The sequence below is a fragment of the Dipodomys merriami genome, unplaced genomic scaffold (assembly GCF_024711535.1).
Source record: "Dipodomys merriami isolate MVZ:Mamm:240054 unplaced genomic scaffold, mDipMer1.0.p SCAF_1682, whole genome shotgun sequence".
NCBI classification, from domain to species: domain Eukaryota; kingdom Metazoa; phylum Chordata; class Mammalia; order Rodentia; family Heteromyidae; genus Dipodomys; species Dipodomys merriami.
The window spans coordinates 56,175-83,998 of record NW_027203029.1 but is presented as its reverse complement, the minus strand read 5'-3'; the positions used below and the strand labels follow the sequence as shown (position 1 = coordinate 83,998).

Genomic DNA, 27,824 nt, shown 5'->3' with positions numbered 1-27,824 from the left:
TGTTGTTGTTGTGTTGTTTTATACTTGGCCAAAATATTCTGGTCTACATACAGATATTTACAGAAGATAGAGAGGAAGGGGACCAAGCCAGAGAGGGGCTGGTATATGTACAAGGCTGAGCTACAGAGAGATACAATCTCCATATAAGGTGGAATTTTTGTGCACGTTTTCCATCCCATGTGACAAAGTCTGTTTCTGATATATGAAGAGATGATGGCCACTGCCCACCCAAGTACCAGCAGCAAGAAGTGGGAAGAAGTGGGATTTACAGGAGTCCAGGAGGTCCTTTCTGCTCTCCTAGGAGCCAATAAGTTCGCATCTTTCCTTTTCCCTGGAATTAAGGGAGTGGACACAGTTCAGGTTCTTCTCTATCCAGCCCATCATCTCCCTCTCTTACCCAGTGATCCCCATAATCACTTTCATCCTCCTTTTCCATGACCTCCTCCCCAAGGCCTGCCATTACCTTCATCTCCACATCCCCCCGAAGCTCTAGCTGGAAGCATCCTAACTCATCCAGAGCATCTTTGGTGGTAGAGGAGACGTGGATCTTCAGAGCTGGGGTGACATGGGAGACAGGAAGCAGAGTCAAGAAGTGACATTACTCAAGAGTACTTTCCTCAACCACCCACCTCTCAAGAGGCTCCCCATCCTGATACACATTCACAGGACAAAAATATGCCCAAGGATGGGACACGTAGGAACTGTAATCTCCCAGATTGAGACTTGGAAGAACTCTGAAGCAAGATAGATCCAAGCCCAGGTGGGAGGTTGAAGGCTAATATCTCACCTTGACCATTAGACTCCATTCGAGAAGCAGTGTTTACAGTGTCTCCAAAAAGACAATAACGGGGCATCTTCAGACCAACAACACCTGCACAGACTGGTCCTATGAAAGGAAATAGGTTGGGAGAGCCCAGGAAAGGTGGAGCCTACAGCTAAGTGAGAGTCAGCCTTACCTGTGTGAACACCTATACGAAGCCTCAGCTGGTCATGGGGTCGGTGGCGGATACGGAAAGAAGAGACTGCATCTAGCAATGCTAGGGCCATCCGAGCAATTTCTGGTGCATGACGTTGACCATTTCGCCCTGGGAGGCCAGAAACCACCATGTAGGCATCCCCAATTGTCTCCACCTGATTTAAAGGGAGGAGTGTTCAAAGGTCATCTCTAGCTGTATCCATAGGAATAAGAAAGAATACAGAGAAACAAGCTAGACTCCACCAGCAATTATACTGATAGTCATGTTCTAGGAATTTGAAATAAGGAGACGTCAAGGGAATCTTTAAACATCTGCCCAATTCCTGTATTCAGTAAACACTTACTGAATGTGGGGATATCCTACCTGTTCACAGGACATGGACAAATAGGTTCTGCTGTCAGGAAATGAAAAGTAAGAAAACAGGCCAAACCAAGGGGCACAGAGGCTGGTGAGTAGGTAAAGCAAACCCAATGAAATGAGCCAGACAGCTCCAACTGTTAGAAGTGAGAAATCAAGCACCTGATATTTTTAACTATACCAAAACAATGTAAGAGAAAGGTCCTTGATTTTATGAAATACATGGCAAAATTTCTTTGGATAGACACACCATGTATTGGGGAGTAAAGAATAAAAATATGGGGCTGGGAAGGTGGCTCAGTGGTAGAGCACTTGTCTTGCATGCCTGAGGCCCTGGGTTCGATTCCTCAGCACCACATAAGCGAAAAGAAAAAAGCCGGAAGTGGCGCTGTGGCTCAAGTGGTAGAGCGCTAGCCTTGAGCTGAAGAGCTGAGGGACAGCGCCCAGGCCCAGAGTTCAGGCCCCACGACCAGACCCAAAAAAACAGGATAAAAATATATTCAAATGGCTTAGAAAACAGCCCAGACTAGCCTTGAATTTGCAATCCTCCAGCCTGAGCCTCTTGAGTGCTAGGATTACAGATGCAATGCCTTGCAGAAATTTGTTTAGTGTCTGCCATGTGCTACATACCATGTTAGATATTTTCCATATTAAAGAGAAGAACTGAGGCTCAGGGCAACCCTGTTACCCATGACCACACAATTAGCTACAAAAACAGTATTCAAATTCAGCACACCTTTATTCTCAAGAACAATAAAGCTAGCCCTCTGCCAACTCAATGACATCAACGAAGAGATTTATGTTTTTCATATATTGCCCTACACACCCACTAAATCAATCTGTATCTACATTCTTTGTGGTTCTTCCGTGTCTAGAGGAGAATGAATTAAAATGGATAAGCCGTGTTTATACCCTCAAGGAGATGGGGGCTATTTGTGATGGTCTGATTAGGTACTCATAAGTAATTAGACATGGGTACAAGCACCCAGTTGAAGCTTCATCTAACCACAAAATACACCCCAGCCAGAGGCCCTTGGGAAAATTGACCATGAAGTGAGTAAAGTACATAGATATCCAAGAGACTTGGTCTTAAAGGGGTCTCAGGAGGAAGGCTCTCACCTTGTAGACATCAAAGTTGTCAATTATGGCATCAAAGCAGGTATACAGGTCATTAAGAAGTGTCACCACCTAACAGAGGATAGGAAAGCAGAGGTCCTGAAATTTATGCCCAACCTTCTAAGAATTCTCAATCAATGGCTCAGAAAGATACAGGAACTCTAGAACAAACTAGCCTTTCCTTAGATCGATGCCCAGGTCCCAGGCCCACCCCGTGTCTCACCTGCATGGGAGTGCTCTCAGCTGACAGTGCTGTGAAGCCAACGATGTCACTGAAGTAGATGGTGACACTGTCAAAGGCCTCTGCTTGTACAGTCTCTCCCCGTTTTAACTGTTCTGCCACTGAACTAGGAAGCAAGAGGGCAGAGTGAACACAACTCTAAGAAAGAGGGTGGGAGGGAGAGAAAAATAGATATAGCTAGAGTAGAACAGAAGCTGTAATGGGAAAGTTGGGTCTGGTGAAGAAAAAAGAAATGGACTGAGAAACATTACTTAGCTTGAGGCAAGGTGCACAAGTGGTGGTAGACTGCAAAGGGATCTAGGGGTGGGAGCTAAGTGTCTCAAGTTGGAATTGTCTTACATACACTTGCTGAAGCAATAATGAGGTAGAGTGGTGTCCTAAGGAGGAAGGATGAAAAGCCAAAAAGAAGGGGAGCACAGCTCATTTGGGGAGAGAAAGAATTTAGCCTATAGCCAGGAAGGCTCACTGTGGCAAGAAGTAATAAAGCAGGGTCCCATGTTTGGAGATGAGTTCTCAGGAGGCTGATGAGACAGAACCCAACAGAGCTAGACCCTGAAGGAAAATGCAGAAAGTGGAAGGAAGGTCTCACTGGGGCAGAATTTGGTAGAGCAGTGCCTCAGCCTTGCGTTTTTCCTCTAGATAGGCCTGTGTGCGTTCTTCCACCAGCTTTTCCAGGTTATTGGCATACTGTTCCATGCGCAGCAAGAGGTTGTCCAGTATGCTGGTGCCACCCTCCCTGCAGAAAGGCCAGGATATGACACCTGTTTCAAGATTCTGAATACTCCCAGGATTTCTTATCCACCCTCCTGCCCCACCTTGTCCACTAAGAACAGTGTTGCCCTAGGTAGCCCTTTCCCCTCAGTAGCCTCTCACTTATTAAAGCGGCGGATGAAGCCCTTGATCTGTCCAAAGTCTGGCCGCTCAGCTGGGTCCTGGGCCCAACATCTCTCCATCAGCAAAACGAGCTCTTCATTCAACTGGGTGCGGTCAATACTTGGCCGGAAATAAGGCCGCTGGCCATTTCGGACCTTCTGAACAATCTCTGAAGATATAAAAAGGTTTGGATGAAGAAGAGGGTCCCCCAGGAAAAGAGGCTGTAGGTAGTAGATTGACTCTTACCTTTGGGGCTGAGGTCCAAACCCTCTAAGTAGAAAGGACCACTGCGAAGTGCTATCTCTTGTAGGATGATTCCAAAACTATAGACATCAGCTTTCTGCATGCCTGTAGTTGGCAAGGGGTTCCCACTGAGCAGTTCTGGAGCAGTCCACAGCTTCTCTGAAAAGAGAGAACAGAGCTGGCCAAATCCCCAAAACAGAGTACCCCCAAAGCTCATACAGATTCAGCTCCATATTACCTCCCTCTCCTACCCTCCCTGAGGGAAATGATCAAGGCTAGAGGAATACTATAAAAAGCAGGTTGTGGGGGCAAGCCTCACTGGCATAGAGGGCATGGCTGTCATCAGGTTCAGCAGTTGATCGGAAACTGGCCAGGCCATAGTCTGTGATTTTGAGCACAAAACGACTATCCACCACACAGTTGGAGGACTTGAGGCTTCCATGAGATGAAATAATGCTGTTGTGAAGAAAGGCCATGCCCTGTAGGATACAGATTAGCAATCCGTCATATCTGGATTATACCACCTACTCACCAGGAGATGGACTCAAATTAGTGGATTCATTGTAAGGATATTTTCCAAAACCACTTTTCCATTAGTCATTGTTCTCGCAAGAGTCATGCTTTTTTGTTTTGTTTTTATTAATCATCACACCACTAGTTGAGCACAGCATTGACTTTACTTAATATTTTTCTTTTTTGATGGCAAATTTTTGTTTGTGGATTATGAAAATAGCCACCGCCAGCTTCAGATACGGTGTGGGGGTGAACCACTAGGCTTATTCACTGACTCTTAGACTTTCTTCTAAACACCCATCCAATCATGCAACCAACACCAATCCATGCAAGATTCAGCTTTATGTCTCCCAATTTATGGGTGGACCTCAAGGTCATTTAATAGCTGAAACATTGTACCTTGAAAAAAATAAAGATTTAGTACAATTTTCCTTGGTTTCTCTTAGTTTAAACAGTTTTTTAAATTTTAGTTTCTGGACAAAAGATCATACCAGACATGCAAAATATTGGTCAAAGAATAAAATGATGAGAGGAAAAATGGGAGATAAGTGTTTGGAGATGTCACTCATCTTTTCCCTGCTAAGAGATTTTTAAAGTGACTTCTTGGAGATAAAAGAGATGCTGTAGAGAGATCTAGTTCAGGAAGACAAATTTTCTCCAGATGCAGGACTCCTTTGTGGCAGGTAAGCCTTTCTCCTCAAATATACCCATTATTACCCAACCACAGGAATAAGGGGAGACAGAGAAATTAGGGTGTTCAGAGAACTAAAAGGAGATAAACTATAGACACTGAACAATAGGAGGCATTTTAAAGTGAATAAACTATGTGAACATGGTGACATACACCTATAATCGTAGCACTCATAAGGATGAAGAAAAAGTATTACAAGTTCAAGGCCAGCCTGAACTACATAGTGATTTCCAGACCAGCTTGGGCTACATAGCAAGACCCTGTCTCAAAACAAAAAAGTAAAGTGAAAAGTGAATGAACTTTTAAGACTCACCTTAACAAGATCATTAATGAGTGAATAACGAAACATCCAGTCCAAGTTGATGCTGTCATTTTCTAGAATATCCTGGTGACATGGAAGAGATCATGTGTCTGTCCCAGTCCCACTAGCTATATCATTTGGCAGAGTCAATGTAACTTTGGGGGACAGGGAATCCCCCACTCCAGCCCCACCATAATCTCCACCTATGTCTCACTTGTAAACTTCCACGAGGACAATACTCCGTGACAATGCAAATATTGGGAGGGTCTATGCAGGCTCCAATGAAGCGAGTAAGGTGATTGAACTGAACGTCTCTCATCTAGCAGAAAAACAATGGACAGAGCTAGAAAAAAAATAGATTCAGAAACCTATACCTACAAGAGAGGACCTTTTCTCTTAGTTATATACCCACTGTAAAATCAATTGAAAATAAACCCTGGCCCTCTCAGCCCATGTTACTATCCCATATCTCTCCCTTGCCTCTACCTACCATCCACCCCCATCTTACATCCATAATCCGTTACATACGTGCTTGAGTTCAAACAGAACCTGCCGCGTCAGCTCAATGCGCTTCTTGTTTACGTGTTTGATGGCAACAACATTTCCCTGAAGGGGTGGGGTGAAAGGAAGAGTAAAATGAGTATCAAAAGGAGTTTCTGGAGGCTAGGAAACACTGGAGAATTGTGGGAGCATCCAGGAGCTCAGCTAGGCATTGGGAGAGGACGAGAAGGGGCAGAGGTTCAGGGGCAGATGTAGCAGATGGGGATGAGATAGGATGAAATGGTGGGGACCAGAACAAGCAGATGACTGTTCACCTTGAAGTGACCGGTGTTGGCAAAGATCTGGTATTTCCCATGGGCTGTCATGAGCGAGCCGTAACTGGATCCCCGCTGGGGCCAAGGGCAACATGGAGGCGGAAGGATGAAAGGAACATTAGATGATGGTGGTAGTGCAGGGGCTATCATTACAGGCCAGTGTGCTGGGAAAGGTCCAGGGTAAGAAAGGACGGGAACTCAGAGGGAGGTGAAAGAAACAGCTGAGACAAGGGCTCACCAGGGACAGCGTGAGGCGGCTGCCTGCACCTTTATGATAACGTTCTGAGTTGCCAAACTGCAGTTCTTCCCAGCGAATACGCCACAGCATGCTAGCCAGCTCCTTCTCCAGCATCAGTTTTCTGTAAGGACTGCACACCTTAGTTGACTGGCAATCCCAATCCTGCCACCCCCTAAGCAGGAGGCTTGCCTGCAGCTCCTGAATCTACAGCACCCAGCAAAGAGGACTGGAAGATGAGGACACATATAGTACATGCCTGGCACATGCTTATGAACACTCACAAACATGGATGTTAAAGGATCTTTTTTTTCTTTGTTTCAAAACAAGATCTTGCTATGTAGCTCAGGATAGTCTTGAATTTTACATCCGCTTGCCTCAGCCTCCTGAGTTCTGGGGTTACAGGCACAAGCCTGGCTGTAACTATTTTTCTGTTGTTGTTACGATGTTTGTTTTTCTTTAATTATCTTATTTTTGTTTCCAGTGCTAGGATCAAACTCAGGGGCATGCCTGTGCTAAGCAAGCATTCTACTACAGAGGTACATTCATTCTCCAGCCTGTAGTTCTTTCTGAAAATGTGAATATCCATCAAAAATTCTCCTTCAGCCTTAACCATATCCAAAGTACTGTTTAAGCTTAGCAAAATGACTCACTTATGTAATCTCAGCACACAAGAGGATCTCAAATTTGAGTTTAGCTGATGCTATATAAGGAGACCCTGTCTCAAAAAAAAAAAAGTCAGTACTTTGTATGTCTAGGCTAGAATCAAAGTAGAACAAACACCTAGGCTGAAAGACAAAAGAAAGGGGCTATAGAGGAAGAGACAACTTCCAGATTGGTAATTCTGCTGCCTCTACCTTGGATTACAGGAGCCTCCTGGTGACCCCTTGGAAATGGGGAAATACATAGTAGGTCAGTGAAAAGCCCAGAACTCACCGGAAAATTAGGAAGCTGGAAACACCAAACATGATGAAGGTGATTCCTGTGCCCAGAGCCACAATTGCCAGAGTGGAAAGTGGAGCTGGAGGGGAGAGAGGGACCCTGAGAAAGACTGTAGAGGGTAGAAAAGTGGGGAGGGGGAGGAGGAAGTGCAGGGAGTAGTCAGCTTTCTTGAGGGAAAGAGGAAGGAGGGAGGGCTGTAGACAGAGCTAAAAACACAGCTGAGAATGGGGAGTCAGTGAGGGTGGAGGAGAAGGGAGGAGGGATTGCTCCCAGTGCCTGCACACACCCACTTTTATCACAGGATGGGTCGTCCAAATCAAAGGCACAGGGGGGATTGTCCAAGGGCGGGGCCCCCTTCACCCAGGGAATAGGCCGTCCTGTCCACCAAATCTGCTTCTCAGCTCCTGAGTAGTGGGCTGCGGGCTGTGAGGAAGCAGAACACTGGGCCCACGGGCCTGCCCACTCCAGCCTCCTCCCCAAACCCCAGGCAGCTTCTTGTTGCTCATCTTCCTAAGCTGCCTCCTGGCCAGGATGCAACTCCAGCAGAGGAAACAAGTCCCTGCCGCTAGAGCCTGTGACTGTGTCCCATTGAGCCCTTCAAAGCTGGATTATACAGGGTCAACTCTTTTCCCTGACCCCTCCCCCATCACCTGAAAGTCTCCAGACTCCAAGTCTCCCATGGCCCATAGGACAAAATCAGTCTCCCGGTCATTATTCTTGTCCATAACAACCAATCCAGTTACACCTAGGATAGAGAAGAATGTCCCACTCATTTAAAGACCTTTCTTATGTCCCCAGCTGTCTCAGAGTCTGTCCCAGCCCCATTCCCAAAGTATGTCCACCTCTACCCTACAACTAATGCCCCTCCCTGCTGCCTTTGGCATGTTTCTTTTCTTTCTCACTCATGAGCCCATGTTCAGCCCTCAGCCTCCACCTGCCACTCTTCAATACCATGGTATCTCCGTCCCTGCATCTTCTCCACAATGCGAAGCCCATCTTCCCGGGTGCCTCCTTCCTGTAGTGTCTCATTCAGGACTTCAGCGTAGAGCAGGATCCCATCGTAGAAGCAGCCAGCAATGAGGTTCATCTGGGGATGGCAATTTGTGCAATGCTTTCTACTGTCCTGCGAGATCCCTTCCCCTGCCCCTCTTCCCATCCTTGTAGTCTTCTACTTATTGTCCCTTCTCATTTACTTCCTTCCCTCCTCTTACCCCTAAAAGTACCATCCCTACCTAACTGGGCCATAGTGCAGAAAGAAATACCCTGATTGGAAGTGAAAAGCCCCAACAGGCTTGTTCCATAGCTAAGACTTGTTGCTAAGTTATGGAAGGGAGACCTTCTTCACAGTCTGGACTGACAGGAGAGAGAGAAGATAGGGGGAAGAAAGGGGGGGAGAGAGAGAGAGGGAGAGAAAAAACATATCTACTCACCAGGGATGGGGCCAGCTCCACACCAAAATCTTCTCTGGCTCTTACCAGCAGCCGATTCTGGAATTCTTGATACTCAGGATTTGGGGGTTCTCTGTATGTGATCACCAATACAGTCTGTACCAGCAGCACATGGGGAAGAAGGGAGAGAACTCAAGATGAACAGAAGAGTCAGGACAGGTAAACTTGCTCGTATGTGTATGATGTAAAATTATACATGGTGGAATTGGAAGATTAGAGGTGTATTAAAGCTATGTAGGGAATGGGAGGGGAGAGATGGACTAAAGGGGTATTGGTACTCTTTCAGGAAAGGCAGATAGGGCTTGTTCTGGAAGGTGAGACTGGGAAGTAACAGATGGTGCCAACTCCACATCCAAAGCTCATCAGCTTCCTCACCTCCTGACCACCACTAACCACTTCCCCCACCCCCAGGCCACCTCCAGCTCCTAAAAGTTCCTCCTTCTCATCCTTTCTGGGTACCTGTCACTATCAAGACAACATGAATCAACATCTCCTCTCCAAAGTGTTCATTAGTGTTCACATTGGAATTAAGAGATTTCAGGACCTATGACAACTGAGGGAAATACCTGGGGAAAGCCTGTCTGGAACACCTGCCATAATCTCCACTATCCAACTTCCTAAGTAGAGATGTCACAGATCCTCACACACTGCTTAGATAAGCAAATCATACATGTTGCAGCCATGCATACATTTCACTGGGACAAGTCAACCTGCCTCTGTCCCTCACCAATGTGCCTGCCTGGCTCCTTCATTAGCGGCTGGACCACTCAGTCCAGATCACACTGTCCATAAAACCAGCCTCTGTTCAGTTATGACTATGTACTGGGAAATATGACTTGGTGTACTGAGACACTAAAACAAAAAGTCTAGTTATTTCTACCAGGTTTGTTCATTCTTGTTATAGACAGTATATGTGAACCACAGAGATACTACATATGTTATGTGTGATCAATTAATTAAAGATAGGAAATAATGAAATTAACTTCTAATACGTATTCATTATATTAGATCAGAGTCTTCTTCAAGATGTAATTTGTTTGTTTCTTTGTGACAGAGGCTCACTATGTAGCCCAAGCTAGCTTCAAACATGAGATTCTTGCTAAGTGCCTGTGGCTTGAGATTCTTGCTAGGTGCCTGTGGCTTGTGCTCCTTAGCCACACAGGAGGCTGAGATCTGAAAATCATTGTTCAAAGCCAGCCAGACAAAGAAAGCCCATGAAACCCTTATCTCCAATCAACCACCAAAAACCCAGAACTGGAGCTGTGACACATGATATAGCATCAGCCTTTAGTGAAAAAGTTAAAAGATAGCACCCAGGTCTGAATTCAAGCCTCAGGACTGGCACACACACACACACACACACACACACGCACGCACGCACGCATGCACACACACACACATGCATACATACATACACACACACACACACACACATTCCTGTGTTTTAGCCTTATTGAATGCTGAGATTATAAGCATGAGCCACTATGCCTGGCTTAATTATTTTTATAGAGCATTTAGATGCCTGATTATATACATCTAATATCCTTTCACTCTCAGGCAAAAAAAAAAAAAAAAAAAAAAAAAAAGCAGGAGGTGCTAGAGGCTAGACTTAGGGCAGGAAGGATTTATTTAGTAACACCAGTCTAAGAGTAAAAACAGAGAGATAATAAACTGTTAACAAATAATGTAAAATGTCAGCAAAAGAGCAAAGATCAATTTATATTTCAATAGAGACTCATGACTTGTGAGCACTTATTACTGGGCTAGAAGTACTCAAACTTTAACACACAATCTTAGGCACATGCTAGGCCTGCTCCCAGGTTGAGAAAAAAATTCTTAGTAATAGACTTAATCTTAGAGCCTTCCCAAGCTGGCTTTGAACCACAGCCCTCATATCACAGACTCCTGAGAAGCTAGGATTATGGTATGAATCACTAGAGCCTGGATATTTTTTTAGATAGTTCAGGCTGGCCTCAAACTCACAATCTTCTTGCCACAGCCTCCCGCTTCCACGTGCTAAGATTACAGTTGTCAGCACTATATCTCTCTAAATGTATTCCTGTTCTCACCTTTTCTCCCACATACACATTTTAATGCAACAAATGTTTTGAACCCCCACCACATGCTAGGCACACAGTATATAAAGGTGAAACCTGATCCCTGCCCTCAAGCAAATATAGCTAAATGGAAGAGAAAAATCATAGCAATAGACTTAATTTTACAGCCCTGTCTCCCCAGCCTCCCACCCCTGGCCTATAGCTGGCGTATAGCCCATGCTGGTACCTTTGCCTTCAGTTGACACTCTTCCAGAAAGGCTCTGGACATCTATGCCTATGCCAAGGCCTTCTCCACTTCACTATTTTTTCCAGGCTAACAAGGTCTGGGACCCCGCTCTCCCCCTCCCCCCGCCCCCATAGGTTGGTGTCTCCTCTGAAGGAAGGGGCTTTCTGCTCTTTTAATTGACTGGAGGTGACCACTCACCTTCCCTGCTCCATCCTCTGCCCCCGTGTCAAGCACTGGTAAAGAATGAGAGCCGCTTTGCCAGAAAACACCTCAGTACCCTCACCCTCACCTTACCCCACCCTATGCCTTGGCTCCTCTTCCCCACCTTTGGCATATTCTTGACTGCCTGTAGCAAAACCTCTATTTTCCTGTCTGAATGAGGTGACAAGAGAATGAAGAATTCATAGCTCTAACTGATTAATCAACTCACACTCCCTCTTCTCCCTGCTCTAAGTGCTGGAGACCCTTAACAAGCAAAAACTGTGCAAAACAGAAGTTTCTCTTCTACAAAGAGAATGCTGCCCTGAGGACTATAGAATTCTCCTGTTCAGGAGATCATGGACCTTCCTTAAGCATACAAGCTAAGGCTTTCTTATGACTGTTCCTTTACTTTTTCTTTCTGGCATTTTCCCCACAATATGTTTCTACACTTGTATTAATTTGCTTACTTACTCACTGTCAATCTCTCCTACTAAATATGAACTCCAAAAAGGCAAGGACCACATCTATTGTATTCTCTACTACATTACTAGTACCTAGCACCATGACAGGGACATAATAGGTGCTCAGTAAATACACTAATGGAATGGGTCAGTCAGTCTTCAAATAAATCAAACATGAAATGATATTATGTTCTACAGTAGACAGAGCTAAGTATAAGAGTAGGAAACTCAGCCCACCCTGGGATTCCGGGATTATTTCCTAGAAGGAAAAGTAACAGCCTGAGTCCTGAAGAATATGAAAGCAGTATCCAGACACAAAAGGTAAGAAGTTATTTTAGGATGAAACTATAACCTGTCCTGCCCTGCCAGTGTTCCAGTGTGACACTCACAGACCCATACTCAGGCAGGCAGACAGATATGTCATTCACAGTCGGGCACACTCATTGGGCACAACCAAATATATAATCAGAGCCACATAAAACCTTACTAACTGGAGAAGAATGGCCACCCAGGTCTGGCCCTTGTACTCATCTACTTAGAATGAAAGAAACTCAAAATGAAAAGGACCTTAAGGTCATCCCATAAAGCCACCTCCACTCCTTTTTGGAAAAAAGTGAAAGATGTGGATAAATAAATAGGAAACACAGAAATCAGAGAAAAATTGATGAGAGAGCCAGAGAAAAAGTCAAAGGTATGATTTTGCGAGGCACAGATTTGGGATGAGGGAAAAAATGGGTACTGCAGACAAAGGAGTAAAGGGCACCAAGTGCTAGGGCACCTGAGTTCTGTGCATAAGTGCACAGGGAGCTGAGACCACAAGAGGATTGAGAACAGAATATAGAAGCTCTTAAGCTGGGAAGGTGGCTCAGTGGTAGGGTGCTTGCCTTGCATGCATGAGGCCCTGGGTTCCATTCCTCGGCACCACATAAGCAGAAAAAGCCAGATGTGGCGCTGTGGCTCAAGCGGTAGAGTGCTAGCCTGGAGCTGAAGAGCTGAGGGACAGTGCCCTGGCCCAGAGTTCAAGCCCCATGACCAACCAAAAAAAAAAAAAAAGAAGAAGAAGAAGAAGAAGCAGCAGCTCTTAAACACCATGCTAAAGAATCTATATTTTATTCTGCAGAAAGCAACTCATCAAAGGTTAAAGCCCAGGGGCTGAGGGGAAGGGGGTCATGGCTCACATGGAACAGTGCCTTGACTAATAAGCACAAGATCCTGAGTTCAAACTCTAATACTAGGAAAGAGAGAAAGAGGCAGAGGAGGGAAATTTTCAGTAACACCAACCCTCTCCACAAATTCCTCAATCAGATCTACTTCTTTCCATTCTTGTTATCATTCTCCAATGTGTAAAATGTATCACTCACTCCTTTCTGATCAATCAACTGGTCTCACTGCCTTGAATCCTCCTTTTTTTCTAATCTAACTTGATTTCCATCATTCTATTTACTATCACACACCACACACCCACATCCACACACCCTCCCTCCCCACCCCACCCCCACACCACACACCACATATACCAAGGACTCCAAATTCAAGTCCTGGTGCCTTAAGGTTTAGAGCTCTGCTTAGTCTACCCTTGCCATTTTATTTCCTATGTGTGCTTCCAGTGAACCATTCCTTCTTACCAGGCCAGTATCTTCTTAATCTCTCAAATATGCCTACCCCTATTTTCTCTTTACACAGGCTTCCTGGATCACCCATGCTAATTATGAATCTGACACCTACCATTATAGTCAAAATAGGCTCACTTCCTTCACAAAAGCATCCTCTCAACTCACCCCACACCAATTCTTCATCCTCTAAACCACTCAGTACCTGTTCCAGACATACCATCACCTTTCTCAAACTTTACCTAACAGTACCAAGAGTGAAGCCTCATCTCTCTAGAAAGGGTGACAGCCTTGCTGAGGATAAGGCTCAGAGTTTATCCCCTAAACTTTTCCCTGCAGTCTAGCCTACTTAGGAAAGCCAATGTTCTAGGATTTGGAGGAGGCCAAAGTCAGTCTTGGCAGCAGATGCACAAAGAGTCACAAAGCTTGGGAAGGAAGGAAGAATGATACCAGACTTGGAAAGATCCTGTAGTTCACAACTCTCACAAATAAATGGGATTTCCTTGGAGGTCTGGTGAAGGAATTGTTCCTTTCCTCACTCCTTTCAAATGATACCTGAAAGGCCTCTCTGAGGGCCTGGGCCTGTTCCTGGGTGCGATTGTCCTGCCATGGCCGGCCTGTAGAGCGGGTAGGCCCTGCACGGAGACTCTCCCCAAAGACATCCAGGTAAAAGAAGACATAGTCTCCATTGGTCAGGTTCTCCCTCTGGGCCTGGAGCAGGATCTCATGCAGCATCTCCAGGGGCCCGCAGATATACACAACTGGGAGCAGGCACATGACAGGGGAGCACCCTGAGAAAGGCATCCAGGACCCCACCAGCCCCCTTTTTGAACCATCTGCATGTCCCCTCATTAGCAAAAGAGTGGCCCTACCTATTGACCACCCAGCAGACGCACTTTTCCCTAGAAGCTCCCATCATGAGTGCCCTGAGGCCATATGGACCATCTGGCAGAAGTCAGAGCCTGACTGCAGGCCCTGGAGGAAGACAGTGATGATTCAGGCCCTCCCTCTCCCCAGAGCCTTGACTGCTCCTCCTCACACCCCCCCCCCATTCTGCCTTGCTTTTCTCTAGGCTCATAGGCACTGACTCCTGATAATTCTCCATAGGAGCTTTAGCTTGCCTTTCCCAACCAAATCTGTTGCGCTCTGAACCAATTCTCTTTATGCTACAAAGGGGTCTTGGTCCCCCAGGCTAGGATGGAGGCACACAGAGACTCTAGGACACTCACATTTCTTTCCCAAACTCAACATCTTCGCAGTGCCACATTCTCCTGAGCCTCACCCCTTACACTGCCAATCTCCTTGACTACCTCTGCCCATAACACCCACCAGCCAGGCTCCAAACACCTGAGTCCTCTCACAGGTGTTGGGTCCACATTTCCTTCTCCATCCCCACCACCCTACACAGCTTGACCAAGCTGATGGCTGTGTAGCTCCCCCTCCCACCCCCCTGCTGAGCTCCAGGGACATGGCCAGCCCACCTCCCTTGACCCTAACACGGCCTGGGCCACACTCACTGCGCCCGTTGGCCCGGATGAAGTGGGTGGCCTGCTCGGGCCCCCCTGGCTCCCGGGCATACACTTGGTGCTGCACACTGAGGTTGCTGCCCTGCAGGGCCTCAAAGACTCCCTCGATGGTGAAGTAGTGCGGCCGGTCATCGGTGCGTGCATCCAGATAGAGCAAGGCAGCACGGGCAGTCCAGTTGAAGTGCCCGTGTAAGGTCACTACAAACTCACCCAGCTTGGGAGCGGAGGGGCCAGTGCGCACCAGGGTACGATAATGCTCATTCTTTGCCGCAAAACCAGAGGCCACCGCACCGGCAGTCAGCAGGGGAAGGCGCCAGTGGGAAGCAAAGCGGGCCACCGAGGCAGCAGGGTACACACAACCAGGGCCCAACAGCAGGTCGGGGTCATGGTAGAGCTTGAGGTCCACAGCGCGCAGGGGAGCCAGGTACTCAGAGCAGGCGCCATCTAGTTCAGAGCTGACAAACCGCAGGTCCACGGGCAATGCCCGGCCCAGTGCCTCCACGGCTAGCGCCACGGCGGGACCCACCCGTGGCCAGGCCCAGGCATAGCTCAGATTGTGTTCTGGCAGCACCACAGCTAGTGTCAAGTTCCGCGCCCCCGGGGGACGCACCCCACCTGCCAGGGCTGCCACCAGCAGCAGCAGGGATGGCAGTGCCATGGCCCCCAGAGCCTGGGGCCGCTCTGGCCTACCGGGCAGGCACAAGCACCACCCAGCCTGGAGCCTGGGGAAGAGGGCCAGCAAGAGAAGAGGAGGGCACGCCAAGGCGACCGGCTAGGAGAGACACAGTGCCGGGGACGACGCCAGGAGAGGATGGGAGGAAGCGTGGGGTGGGCAAGGCGTGGGCAACCAGCCTGGGGCAAGGCTAAGGATAGGGCGGCAGGAGCAGGGAGGGACCCGGGGGCCCCCGCGACCAGCCGGGATGGGGACAGTGCTGGGTGAAGTGGCCTGACGATCCAGAGCTGAGAAGGAGGGGGCTTGAGCCTGGGGCGGGCCGTGGGTGGAGGGGGAGGGCCGGGGGCACCCCACAGCTGCAGGCTCCAGGAGGGCAGGGAGCGGCGACAAACAGGACCCGGGGGCTGAGGCGGCGGAAGGACCGGGACCGCGGCAAGCGGGGAGCGAAGCGAGGCCTGGGCCCGGAGGGGAGGGGAAGGCAGGGGTCACTCTCCCGGTGAAGGCTTCCCCCGAAGCTCCGGCTTGGACTAACGGGCCCAGGCGCCGGTCCCATCCGGAGCTGCGGCGGCCCCGCCCGTGTCCCCCCCCCCCCTCCGGCCTCGCTTCTCTCCGCTCCGCTCTCCTCCAGGGCCCCGGCGGCCCGGGCCGCCCCGCTGCCGCCGCCTCCCGCCCCCCGCCTGGGCCCCCTGCGCGCGCGCGCCGCTCGCTCGTCCGGGTCAGGTCGCCTTGGCCCCCGGCGCGTCTCCGCTCGCTGCGCCCGGTGGTGGCTGCCGAGTGTGACTTCCCGGGCAGGCCGCCCGCCCCCCGCCCCGCCCTCCCCCGCTGCCCCTCCCCCGCCCGGCCCCACCCTCCGGCGCCTGCTGCCTCTCCCCCCCACACACACACACATACCCTCCCCACCCCCCCCCACCCCCAGCGCCCCACCCCTCCCACCCAGCCGGTGAGCGCCCCGGGGCTCCACACTTGGGCCTTGCAGACCCCGCGGGGTTCCTGGGGGACCCTGACCCTTGAAGGGCCTCCCCCACCCTCTGCTTCCCGCAAGCCCCGGGTCCACCAGGCCTCTCTCTTCCACCGCACACATTCAAAAGACCCCCAAAGGCCTGTCTTCTCTCCTCTCCAGTACTCTGATGATCTCTCTCAACCCCTGAAGTCCTTTGGTTGCTCCAGTCTCCAGAAAGCAATCAGGAATCCTCAAACATTTGGTATCCATTTAGGTACGGTTTCCTTCATCTAGGAAACGATACCCTCCTAAATGCAGGGAGCCCCTCACTCGTTCGACAGGGCCCCAGGGGCCTGCTCACTGGAAGACAGGCCCTGCCCCACCCAAGTCCCCTGTGAGCCCCAGCCAAGCCCGTGAGTCTTCTCCTTCCCGGGGACTCAGCCTCCACTCATCCTCTTCCTGGCTCCCTGGCCTCTTGTACCCACATCCACCAGCCTCCGCTTCCAGGGCCTCGTCTCTCCTTTGTCCTTCAGTAAAGCACAGGCTAGCTTCAGGTGAGGGCTTATTAGATAGACCAGGCCCAACAGACCCCAGCAGTGAAAGCCCATTGCACCCCACCTTAGTTTCCATCCAATCCCTTGGCTTCTAGCCTAGTAAGTTCACTAAGGTCTCCCACACTGGGAGTGGTGATCCCATCCTGAGGAACAGCTTGTGAAATGACATCATGGTTGTAGAGGGGACTGCTAGGGGACCCTGGGGAGTTCTCTGAGACTGTCATAAAAGACACGCACATGAGCCCCTACTTCTCCCTGCTGAGATCCAGTTTCTCGCCCCCTTCGCACCACTTCTCCAGAAATCACAGAGCCAAAAGCCTAAGAGCTCCCCAAACAGAGGGAAAAATGCGTGTAGACTGGGGGACAGTTTCTCTGAGGTGAAGGCGACACCTAGTGGTCTTGAGGGGAAATTAAGGATGATGCCTATTTATTATTAGTAAATATGTTTATTGAAACCTGGCTATGGAGCACAAGCTCTAAGGATGTATACAAAGAAATTGATAAAGTCCTTACATTTGAGGAACATACAATTGGAATCCCTAGGTCACAGAGGCCATGGGCAAGCCCCCAATGACAATAACATCTCCAGCCTCAACCCTTAAGACATTTTTTTTTCTTTTTTTTGTCGGCTGTGGGACTTGAACTCAGGGGCTGAGTGCTATCTCTGAGCGTTTTTGCTGAAGGCTAGCACTCTACCACTCTGAGCCACAGCTCTACTTATAGCTTTTGAGTGGTTAATTGGAGATCAGAGTCTTACAGGGGCTTTTCTGCCTGGGCTGGCTTTGAACCACGATCCTCAGATCTTAGCCTCCTGAGGAGCTAGAATTACAGGCATAAGCTACCAGACACCAGAGGAATGGTAAACTGTGGTTCCAGGCTCCCAACCATGTTTGATGAACAGGAATTTAGACCTATCTGGGCAGTGAAAAGCATAGGAAACTAGAAAGGAAGGGAGGCATCTGAAAAAAATGGCTCTGTAACTCTAGATCAATGAATCAAATGACTGCTTTTCATGAAAGTAGTAAATCCAAAATGACACAATCTCAAAGAACCATAGAAGCTCTGGAAAAAGATGGGTTCTATAAATATGTTGTAAAATCCTCAGTTAATAGCTGAAAAGTTTCAGAGAGAGAACTCCCATCTTTTCCTTCCCCTTGCCTTTCATCTAACTCCAAATGCCATTGTGTGTGTGTGTATCACACTCACATGCACGTGAGTCCTGGGTGAATTTGGGGCCTGGGTGCTGTGCCTAAGCTATTTTGCTCAAGACTAGAGCTCAGGCTAGGAAGGTGATTCAGTGGTAGAATGCTTGCCTTGCATGCATGAAACCCTGGATTTGACTCCTCAGCACCACATAAGCAGAAAAAGAGACCAGGCCCAGAGTTCAGGCCCCACGACCAACAACAACAACAAAAAAGACTAGAGCTCTACCACTTAAGCCATATCTCCATTTCCAGCTTTTTGGTGATTAATTGAATAGAAGAGTCTCATGGACTTTGCTGCCTAGGGTCACTTTGAACCATGATTCTCTGAACCCCACCTCCTGATTATAGGCATGAGCTATTGGTACCTGGCTCCACATATGTTTTTTTTTTTCCCCCCCTTTTGTCCAGTTACATAAGTCAGGGAGAGCACATTTCTTTTCCTTTCCTTTCTTCCTTCCTTTTTTCTTCCTTCCTTTCTTTCTTCCTTCTTCCTCCTCCTCCCCCCTCTTTTTCTTTTTCTTGTCGGTCATGGGGCTTGAACTCTGGGCCTAGGTGCTGTCTCTCAGATCTTCAGCTCAAGGGTAGTGCTCTACCTCTTGAGCCACAGCACCACTTCCGGTTTTCTGAGTAGTTTATTGGAGATAAGAGTCTCACAGACTTTTCCTGCCTTGGGTTGGCTTTGAACCGTGATCCTAGAGTGGCTAGGATTACAGGCGTGAGCCACTTGCATCCGGCTTTTCTTTCTTTCTTTCTTTCTTTCTGGAGCTTGAACTCCAGGCTTAGGCAACTGTCCCTAAGCTTTTTCACTCAAGGCTAGCAATCTACCACTTTGAGCCATATAACCACTTCCAGTTTTCTGGTGGGTAATTAGAGATAAGAGTCTAACTGGGATTTTTCTGCCTGGGCTGGCTTTGAACTTCAATCCTCAGATCTCAGCATCCTGAGTAGCTAAGATTTATAGGCATAAGCCACCAGCACCAAACTAGAGTATATTTCTTTTTGGACAATGTCACCCCTTCCCTCACTCCACATGCCTTTTAATAGCAAAGTTGACACTAGAATCCAGGTCTCTTAGACTCTGAGGTAGAGTTCTCTTTTTTTGGTCGGTCATGGACCTTGAACTCTGGGCTTGGGCGCTGTCCCGAGCTCTTCAGCTCAAGGTGAGCGCTCTACCGCTTGAGCCACAATGCCACTTTCGGTTTTCTAGTGGTTTATTGGAGATAGGAGTCTCACGGTCTCTCCTGCCCGGGCTGGCTTTGAACCGTGATCCTCAGATCTCAGCCTCCTGAGTAGCTAGGATTACAGGCATGAGCCACCAGCGTCCAGCTGAGGTAGAGTTCTTTACAGATATTATACTGGCTCATGGAATTTGTAGTATAAAGTTACATTGTCATGATCACCAAAGACTCAGATGGTTCTAACACCTGCGGACCTGTGAGGACCAGCCACCGCTGTTACCCAGAGGAATTCAAAATATTTCATTATTCTCCATATTAAGGACAACTGGGGCTGGGAAGGTGGCTCAGTGGTAAAGCGCGTACCTTGCATGCATGAGGCCCTGGGTTCGATTCCTCAGCACCACATAAACAAAAAGAAAAAAGCTGGAAGTGGCACTGTGGTAGAGCGCTAGCCTTGAGCTGAAGAACTTAGGGACAGCGCCCAGGCCCAGAGTTCAGGCCCCACGACCGGACCCAAAAATCAAAAACAAAAACATATTAAGGACAACTCTGTATTCGGTTAGGGATTAAACATTCAAGCATGGATATGAAGTGTTCCCCTGAAGGTTCATGTGTTTGACGCTGTCCTCAGTGCAATGTTCAGAGGTAGAGTTTTGGAGAAGTATTTGGATAACTCTGACTTAATTAATGGATTGATTCATTGATTGATTTATAACTTGGTAGCTGTGTTGGGAGGCAGTGGAAAGTAAATTCGAGGGAGTTGATCACTGAGGGCCAGTGAAGGGTATATCTCATTTCAGACCCTTAAAGTGAGCAGTTCTTTTTTTTTTTTTTTTTTTTTAATTGGTTGTGGGGCCTGAACTTTGGGCCTGGGCACTGTCCCTGAGCTCTTCAGCTCAAAGCGAGTGCTCTACCACTTGAGCCACCTTCCCAGCCCTAAACTAAGTAAGCAGTTCTTTTTTACTACATCCTGTCCACCATGGTATTCTGCCTCACCCCTGGTCTACAGCAACGGGTCCAAGCTACTGCTGTTTTCTTGGATATAGACAATAAGATTCCGTCAGTGTTTAGTGACCCTGATGCAATGCATTCAAAGCCTGGGAAATCTCAGACTCTCCTAAGTGGCACATAGCGAGGGTCCAACATCTTCTCTGTAGGGGTATTATGGTTTTCTACTACTCCACAGAGACCACCTGAATTTCTTTTGGGCAAGATGAGCCAAAACACTGCTTTTAGTGTTTCTGGTCCAGAGCCTGCAGAGCCTCAATTGATTAGCTGCTAGAAGCTGTTGTAAATTCCAAGCTACCATATTTCTTTGCTGAAAGAAATCCTAACTCCAGGCCAACGCCGGCCTCAAGACCCTAGCAGAGTCCTGGGACAGCTATGAGATTTAGAGTCACTTCACTCTTCTCTATGGTCTATCCTGATACCCAAGACTCAAACAGTAAACAGTGCGTTTAACTGAGCTGATTTCACAGCTAAATATGGATCCTTGAATTTGTTCTACATTCGACTATTCCTTCCATAATTGCAGGATTCCAAAGAAACAAAATATATTTTCCAGTCTTCTCTCTAACTGGTCAGGGCTATAGAAAAAGGCTTTGTTTGTTTGTTTTGTGGAGCCTGAACTCTGGGCCTGGGCACTGTCCCTCAGCTCTTCAGCTCAAGACTACAGCTCTACCACTTGAGCCACAGCACCACTTCTGGCTTTTTTCATTTTGCTTATGTGGTGCTGAGGAATCAAACCCAGGGCCTCAGGCATGCAAGGCAAGCGCTCTACCACTGAGCCATCTTCCCAGCCCCTAGAAAAAGGTTTTGCCTATATTTACTTGTCCCCAGTATATAAGAAAGGCAGGTCTCCAAGAGAATCTACCAACAGAGGGCAGAGAACAGCCATGAAAAGTGGAGTCAAATAAAGCATAAACATGGGGATTCTACATGATACATTTCAATCAGGAAAAGAGGAGGAGGGGGAGAGGGAGGGGGAGGAAGAGGAGACCATTTCTACTCATGTGTCCTCCCTACCTCCTGGCCTCCTCCCCCATCATACAGCACACACACAGAAGCCCAGTTACCTTCTCAACTTCTGCAAACAGTTGCTATGATTGTTCAAGGGGCCAAATGCCTTTCCTTTGAATTCATACATCTCTGTCTTTTGAAAGTTCAGTAATGGAGTTCAAGCTTAGCATGTGGGAAACCCTGGATTCAATCCCCAGCACCAAAAGTAAATCAGTTAAAATATTTTCAAATTAGACCCCAGCTTCCAACTTACCTGCCTAAGTATGTGTCTGAAGAGATTAACAGAAATGTCAGCTTTATTGGTAATACATAATCTAGACAAGTCATTTTCTAATGGCAAATGTTTCGCAGAGAGTCAATGTGTCCTATAAGAATTTAAGAGGGGCTGGGATCCTGCCCATGCAATTGTAACTCCTCTGTACAGTATGTTCACAAATAAAATAAAATTAAAAAAAAAAAAAGAGGGGCTGGGAAGGTGGCTCAGTGGTAGAGCCCTTGCCTTGCATGCATGAGGCCCTGGGTTCGATTCCTCAGCACCACATAAGCAAAAAGAAAAAAAGCCAGAAGTGGCACTGTGGCTCAAGTGGTAGAGTGCTAGCCTTGAGCTGAAGAGCTGAGGGACAGCGCTCAGGCCAAGAGTTCAGGCCCCATGACCAGACCCAAAATAAATAAAGAAATAAAAAGAAGAATTTAAGAAAAGTTAGAAACACCCACATTCATTTCTATTCTTCCTTTCTGGTGTGTGGGGGACTATGAGGCTTTTTCTGTTGTGGCTAGTGCTCCACCACTTAAACCACACCACCAGTTCCATTTTTTTGCTGGTTAGAGATAAACAGCTTCCACTTTTGTCTACCTAGACTATGAACTACAAGCCTCAGGTCTCAGCCTTTTGAGTAGCTAGGATTACAAGCATGAGCTATGGTGCCCAACTACATTTGTATTCTTGAAGATCCAAACTGCAAGTGGACATATGTTACCTGTCTGCTCCATCCAGGTCTATACCAGCATATCTTGGGCATACTATTGCTCCCCATGTGCCTACTCTCTACCTTCACCATCATTTCCATCTCCATGTTCACTTACCATCCCTGGGGAACATCCAGAGAAACAATCTCAAACATAATATTCTCTTCTAGTCCATTTAAAGTCCACTTTCTTCACAATATTGGCAAGAAGCAAGCACCAACAGGGATATGTGTTTCCCTTTTACTAAGTACTTGTAGGTTTACAACATCTTACAGTGAAAGAAGCAAAGGAAACATGGCTACTATAGCTTATGATTAGAAATGTATTCCTCACTATTTTTTAACCCTCTGCTCTGCTTAGAATTTCCTAGAAAAACAAAAAGACTGGGGAAAAAAGAGAAAAGTCTAAATCAAAAATTTACTAAACTTGTTTTATGTGCTGTAATATGTTATTTGAAGCAAAAAGAATAGCTATGCTGGGTGCCAGTGGCTCACATCTGTAATCCTAGCTACTCAAGGCTGAGATCTAAGGATCAAGGTTCAAAGCCAGCCCAGGCAGGAAAGTCTGTGAGACTCTTGGCTTCAATTAACCACAAAAAGCCAGAAGTAGAGCTGTGGCTCAATTGGTAGAGAGCTAGGCCAGGCCCAGAGTTCAAGCCCCAGAACCAGCAAAAATAATAAAAGAGTAGCTAAGCAGTGGTAATGAAAGATCAGTGGCAGAGAGACTAAAAGCAGGAAGACGAGTTTAAGAGGTTTCTGGACAAATCCAAGCACAAAATGGTACATGCCTGATATAGGATGATGGTATGGAATGGAGAGAGAAACGAATCTGAGATAATTTGAACAAAGCAACCACAGAACTTGGTAGTTGAGTGAGTGCCAAGATGAAGAGGAAAGAATGAGGATGGGAGGTTGCAAAGGTACTAAGCAGGAATTGGAAATGGAGAGACCACTGGGTAGGAATTAGCACTCCAGAAAACCCCTACTACATGTGAAATGGGATGAAGCCACAATGCCAATTCTGATGATTGTTTCATTCTAAAAGTTGCAAGTGTCTGAGTCTAGGATTTTCCTCCTTCTATCCAGTCTCCACCATGTGTTCTGGTGCCAAAGCAACCTTTTGAAACAAAAACCTAATTATATCACGCTCTTGTTTAAAAATCCTTAAATGATTTCCCCATGGAAGCTATTTTTCAGACCTGATTTTTAGTCAAAAACCCCTTCTTAAAAAGAAAGCAAATGTAAAACAGGGGAAAGATTTTTGTTTTTGTTTTGCTGGTCATGGGGCCTGAACTCTGGGCCTGGGCACTGTCCCTCAGCTCTTCAGCTCAAGGCGAGCTCTCTACCACTTGAGCTACAGCACCACTTCCAGTTTTCTGGTGGTTTTTTGGAGATAAGAGTCTCATAGACTTTCCTGCCTGGGCTGGCTTTGAACCGAGATCCTTAGATCTCAGCCTCCTGAGTAGCTAGGATTACAGGTATGAGCCACCAGTGCCAGGTGTGTGTGTGTGTGTGTGTGTGTGTGTGTGTGTGTGTGTGTATGTGCGCGCGCGCCACCAGTGCCAGGTGTGTGTGTGTGTGTGTGTGTGTGTGTGTGTGTGTGTGTGTGTGCGCGCGCGCACGCGCCAGTCCTGGGCCTTGAACTCAGGGCACTGTTCTTAAACTTCTTTTGCACAAGGCTAGAACGCTTCATTTGAGCCACAGCTCCACTTCCACAGCTCCACTTCCAGTTTTCTGGTGGTTCATTGGAGATAGCACTCTCACAGACTTTCCTGCGGGCCTGGCTTTGAACCACAATCCTCAGATCTCAGCCTCCTGAGTAGCTAGGATCACAGGTGTGAGTCACTGGCAGCCAGCTCATAACGCCCTTCTTAACTTGTATCTTACATTGGTGGGGTGGAGACAGGGTGGGAGGAATAAGTTGGGTTAGTGCTTGGAAACTGCAGGGCCAGTTCGACGACTTCTTTTACCAACTCTCTAAAATGTACTTAGTGTTTTCTTATCCCCAGCTTTAGGCCCTGGTTCCCAATCCCAGGGCAATAAGAACAATTTTACTCAATGTCTCCTACTGGATATTCAAGTGAAGGGATGGCTATATGATATATGAAGCTCAACTATATATATATATATATATATATTTGTCAGTCGTGAGGCTTGAACTCTGGGCCTGGGCGCTGTCCCTCAGCTCTTCAGCTCAAGGCTAGTGCTCTACCACTTGAACCATAGTGCCACTTCCGGTTTCCTGAGTGGTTAATTGGAGTTAAGAGTCTCATGGACTTTCTTGCCCGGGCTGGCTTTGAACCATGATCCTCAGATCTCCGCCTCCTGAGTAGCTAGGATTACAGGTGTGAGCCACCTGGCCCGGCTCTCAACTACATTTCTAAACAAGAAGGTAGCTGGGTGCTGGTGGCTCACACCTGTAATCCTAGTTACCTAGGAGGCTGAGATCTGAGGATCATGGTTCAAAGCCAGCCAGGGCAGGAAACTCCCATGACACTCTTAAATTAGCACCAGAAAACTGGAAGTGGCACTGCGTCTCAAAGTGGTAAGCCCTAGCCTTGAGCAAAAATGCTCAGGGACAGCACTCATTCCCTGAGTTCAAACACAATGACCGACAGAAAAGAAAAAGAAAAAGAGATGTGACTCAAAGGTGCAATGCCTATGTGCCTCTAATCATATAAATAAAATATTTATCAAAATGAACTCCAGAAATGAAAATAAGAGATTTTTTTCCTTTGTTACTGTTTTTGTCTTCTTTTCTGTCTTGTTTGTTCATTTACCTGTCTTTGGGAGGGACCAAGTATAAGGCCAATAAGCTCCCTTCTGATGTCTTAGCATGCTCCTTACCCTTTCCACAGCTTAGCATGCTTCTTTCCTAGGCAACAGTAGGCCCATTTAGTAAAGGCAGTAAATAATCAGCCTCCAACCCCCTTTACCTTGAGATGACACTCCTCTGGAGAAGCTATCACCAAATAAGTCAACAAGAGCCCTTTTTTAACCTCCAGGTCTGGGCAGCTGCAGGGCCCCTTATCTACTACTTGGGCAGCAGCCATAAATCCTAATTCACCATGATGAAGCCCCTGGTCCTCAGGTCCACAGCAGGGTCTCCACCTCCTAGCCCCTTCTAGCCCCTCCTAGCCTCAGTAAGCTATTTAGGTCACCTCAGACAATAGCTGGCACTTCTCACTGCTCCCTGCTTACCAGCAATACAACTTTTTTTGTTGTTCTTTGTACCTGGATGTCTCTGTGGTTTTCTGGCAAAGTCTACTATACTCTAACACCAAGGACAAACAAATGCACCAGTGGTATTCACTAGACACTATGTTGAAAATGAACTATACAACTTGTGGGTGGGGATAGGAGAGAAAAATTGGGGAAAAGTGAGGAAAGGGGTAACATTGTCCAAAAAGGAATGTTCTCATTACCTGACTTGCATAACTTTAACCCCTCTGTACATCACCTTTATAATAACAATTCAAAATCTAAATTAAAAATAAGAGATGTGACTTTAAACCACAACTTAAAGCCTTTTAGACAACTCCACCACAGTTTGTGTTCAACTGAAAAAGTACACTTATTGAATGGAATTGAACAGTATAAGGTTAAAGCTTGAGAATGATCTAGATGAGGAAGAACACAGTGAGGATGCTACTTTACAGACCATGTATTCCTCCAGTGTCATGGCAATTATATTTGACACTGTTGCTAGTCATTTCCTTCCTCACACACTCCTGCCACGGCCTCCACGACAGCTCACTGTCCCAGTTATCCTATCAGGATGTCCAACTCATCTCCCACAGGGAGGCCCCTCTTCCTCCTCCCAATTGTGGGTTTTCCCCTTAGCTTCTGCCCTTGGGATTCTACATTCTTCTCCCCAGACTTATTTCCTTGATGAATTCATTCACAATCATAGCATCACTTATCTCCCAATAGCCCTTCTGTAAACATGACCTTGTTTCATTGGGTGTGGCCATGTGTGTGGTTATTGCCACATAAATATTATATAAAATACATATCATATATGTGGTATTTTGAGACTGCATAATAGTCATAGTTAGGGTTTTATAGTGTAACTCCCCAGGGAAAAGATTGCTTGGAGGATTTAAAGAAGACTTGACATCAATGAAGCAACCATCTCCCCTTTCTCTCTATTAAACAAAAAGAATACATGAATAGAAAAAGAAAAGACAGCAAAACATGTTTAAAATTCAATTCGTGGGATCACATTTTGAGGAAGGTCTAATAAATTAGACCATTTTGAAACTACTACGCATCACAAGATTCCATAAAGGATGAGACAAGGGAAAAACTGGGAAGGCGTGACCTTGCCCAAAAAGAAATGTACTTTTAGCCTGGCATGGGTGGCTCACGCCTGTAATCCCAGCTACTCAGGAGGCTGAGAGCTGAGGATCCAGGTTCAAAGCCAGCCCAGGCAGAAAAGTCCTTATGAGACTCTTATCTCCAATTAACCCTCAAAAACCAGAAGGGAGCTGTAGTTCAAAATGGTAGAGTGCCAGCCTTGAGCAAAAGAACTCAGGGACAGCGCCCAGGCTCTGAGTTCAATGCCCACAACTGACAAACAAAAACAAACAAAAAACCCACCTCACTGAATCATACATTTAAAATGGGTGCACCTTCTTGGTTTTTGTTTTTTTTTTGGTCAGAAGTGGGGCTTGAACTCTGGACTTGGGTGCTATCCCTGCACTCTTCAGCTCAAGGCAAGTGCTCTTCAGCTCAAGGCGAGCTTTCTACCTCTTGAGCCACAGCACCACTTCCCTTCTTGTATTTCTTGTATGTAAATTATATCTTAGTAAAGTTAAAAATAATTATGTGAAACAAGAAACATTTATATTTTTTTGAGTAGGGAGGATGATACTAGAGATTAAACTCAGGGCCTTCCACTTGCTAAGTAAGCACTCTACCACTTGAACCATGCCGCTGCTCTTTTTGGTTTAGTTTTTCTTTTCTTTTCTTTTTTTTTGGGGGGGGAGGGGTCCGGTTGTGGGGCCTGAACTCTGGGCCTGGGCGCTGTCCTTCAGCTCTTCAACTCAAGGCTAGCACTCTACCACTTGAGCCACAGCGCCACTTCCAGATTTTTTCTTTTTGGCTATGTGGTGCTGAGGAATCGAACCCAGGGCCTCAGGCATACAAGGCAAGCGCTCTACCACTGAGCCACCTTCCCAGCCCTTTCTTTTCTTTCTGATAGTCTCCTACTAGATCATTTAAGGGGAACTGGGCATGGAGGCTCAGGCTTGTAATCCTAGTTACTTGGGTGGTAGAGATCAGGGAATCTAGGAGGCCAGCCAAGGCATCAAAATTTATGAGACTCCATGGACAATACTGGGTGCAGTGGCATGTGTCTGTTATGGGCACAGAGGTGGGTGCCTGTTATCCCCAGGCACACAAGGGAGGCACAGATAGAAGGAACACAATCTAGGCTGGCGCTGGTATCAAATG

At 47.2% G+C, this 27,824-nt stretch overlaps 1 protein-coding gene across 2 annotated transcripts; it reads right to left on the bottom strand.

Annotated features, from left to right (window-relative positions):
- Positions 1-2: 2 nt before the first annotated feature.
- Positions 3-16,169, bottom strand: LOC138828920 (atrial natriuretic peptide receptor 2). 2 transcript variants are annotated; one of them, XM_070024952.1, is made up of 22 exons: positions 14,825-16,168; positions 13,863-14,068; positions 8,735-8,848; positions 8,256-8,391; positions 7,955-8,049; positions 7,595-7,727; positions 7,299-7,383; positions 6,366-6,486; positions 6,128-6,202; positions 5,841-5,918; positions 5,527-5,631; positions 5,325-5,396; positions 4,127-4,286; positions 3,811-3,966; positions 3,565-3,733; positions 3,281-3,427; positions 2,674-2,797; positions 2,454-2,522; positions 957-1,131; positions 788-886; positions 464-555; positions 3-331 (listed from the first exon to the last, which is right to left on the bottom strand). In XM_070024952.1, the coding sequence occupies exons 1-22, from the start codon at positions 15,489-15,491 to the stop codon at positions 266-268; spliced, it is 3,144 nt and encodes a 1,047-aa protein (XP_069881053.1). In that variant the 5' UTR covers positions 15,492-16,168; the 3' UTR covers positions 3-265. The 2 variants fall into 2 exon arrangements, with proteins under 2 accessions (XP_069881053.1, XP_069881054.1); XM_070024953.1 differs by lacking the exon at positions 6,128-6,202 and having other exon boundaries at positions 14,825-16,169.
- Between the last annotated feature and the right edge of the window lie 11,655 nt (positions 16,170-27,824).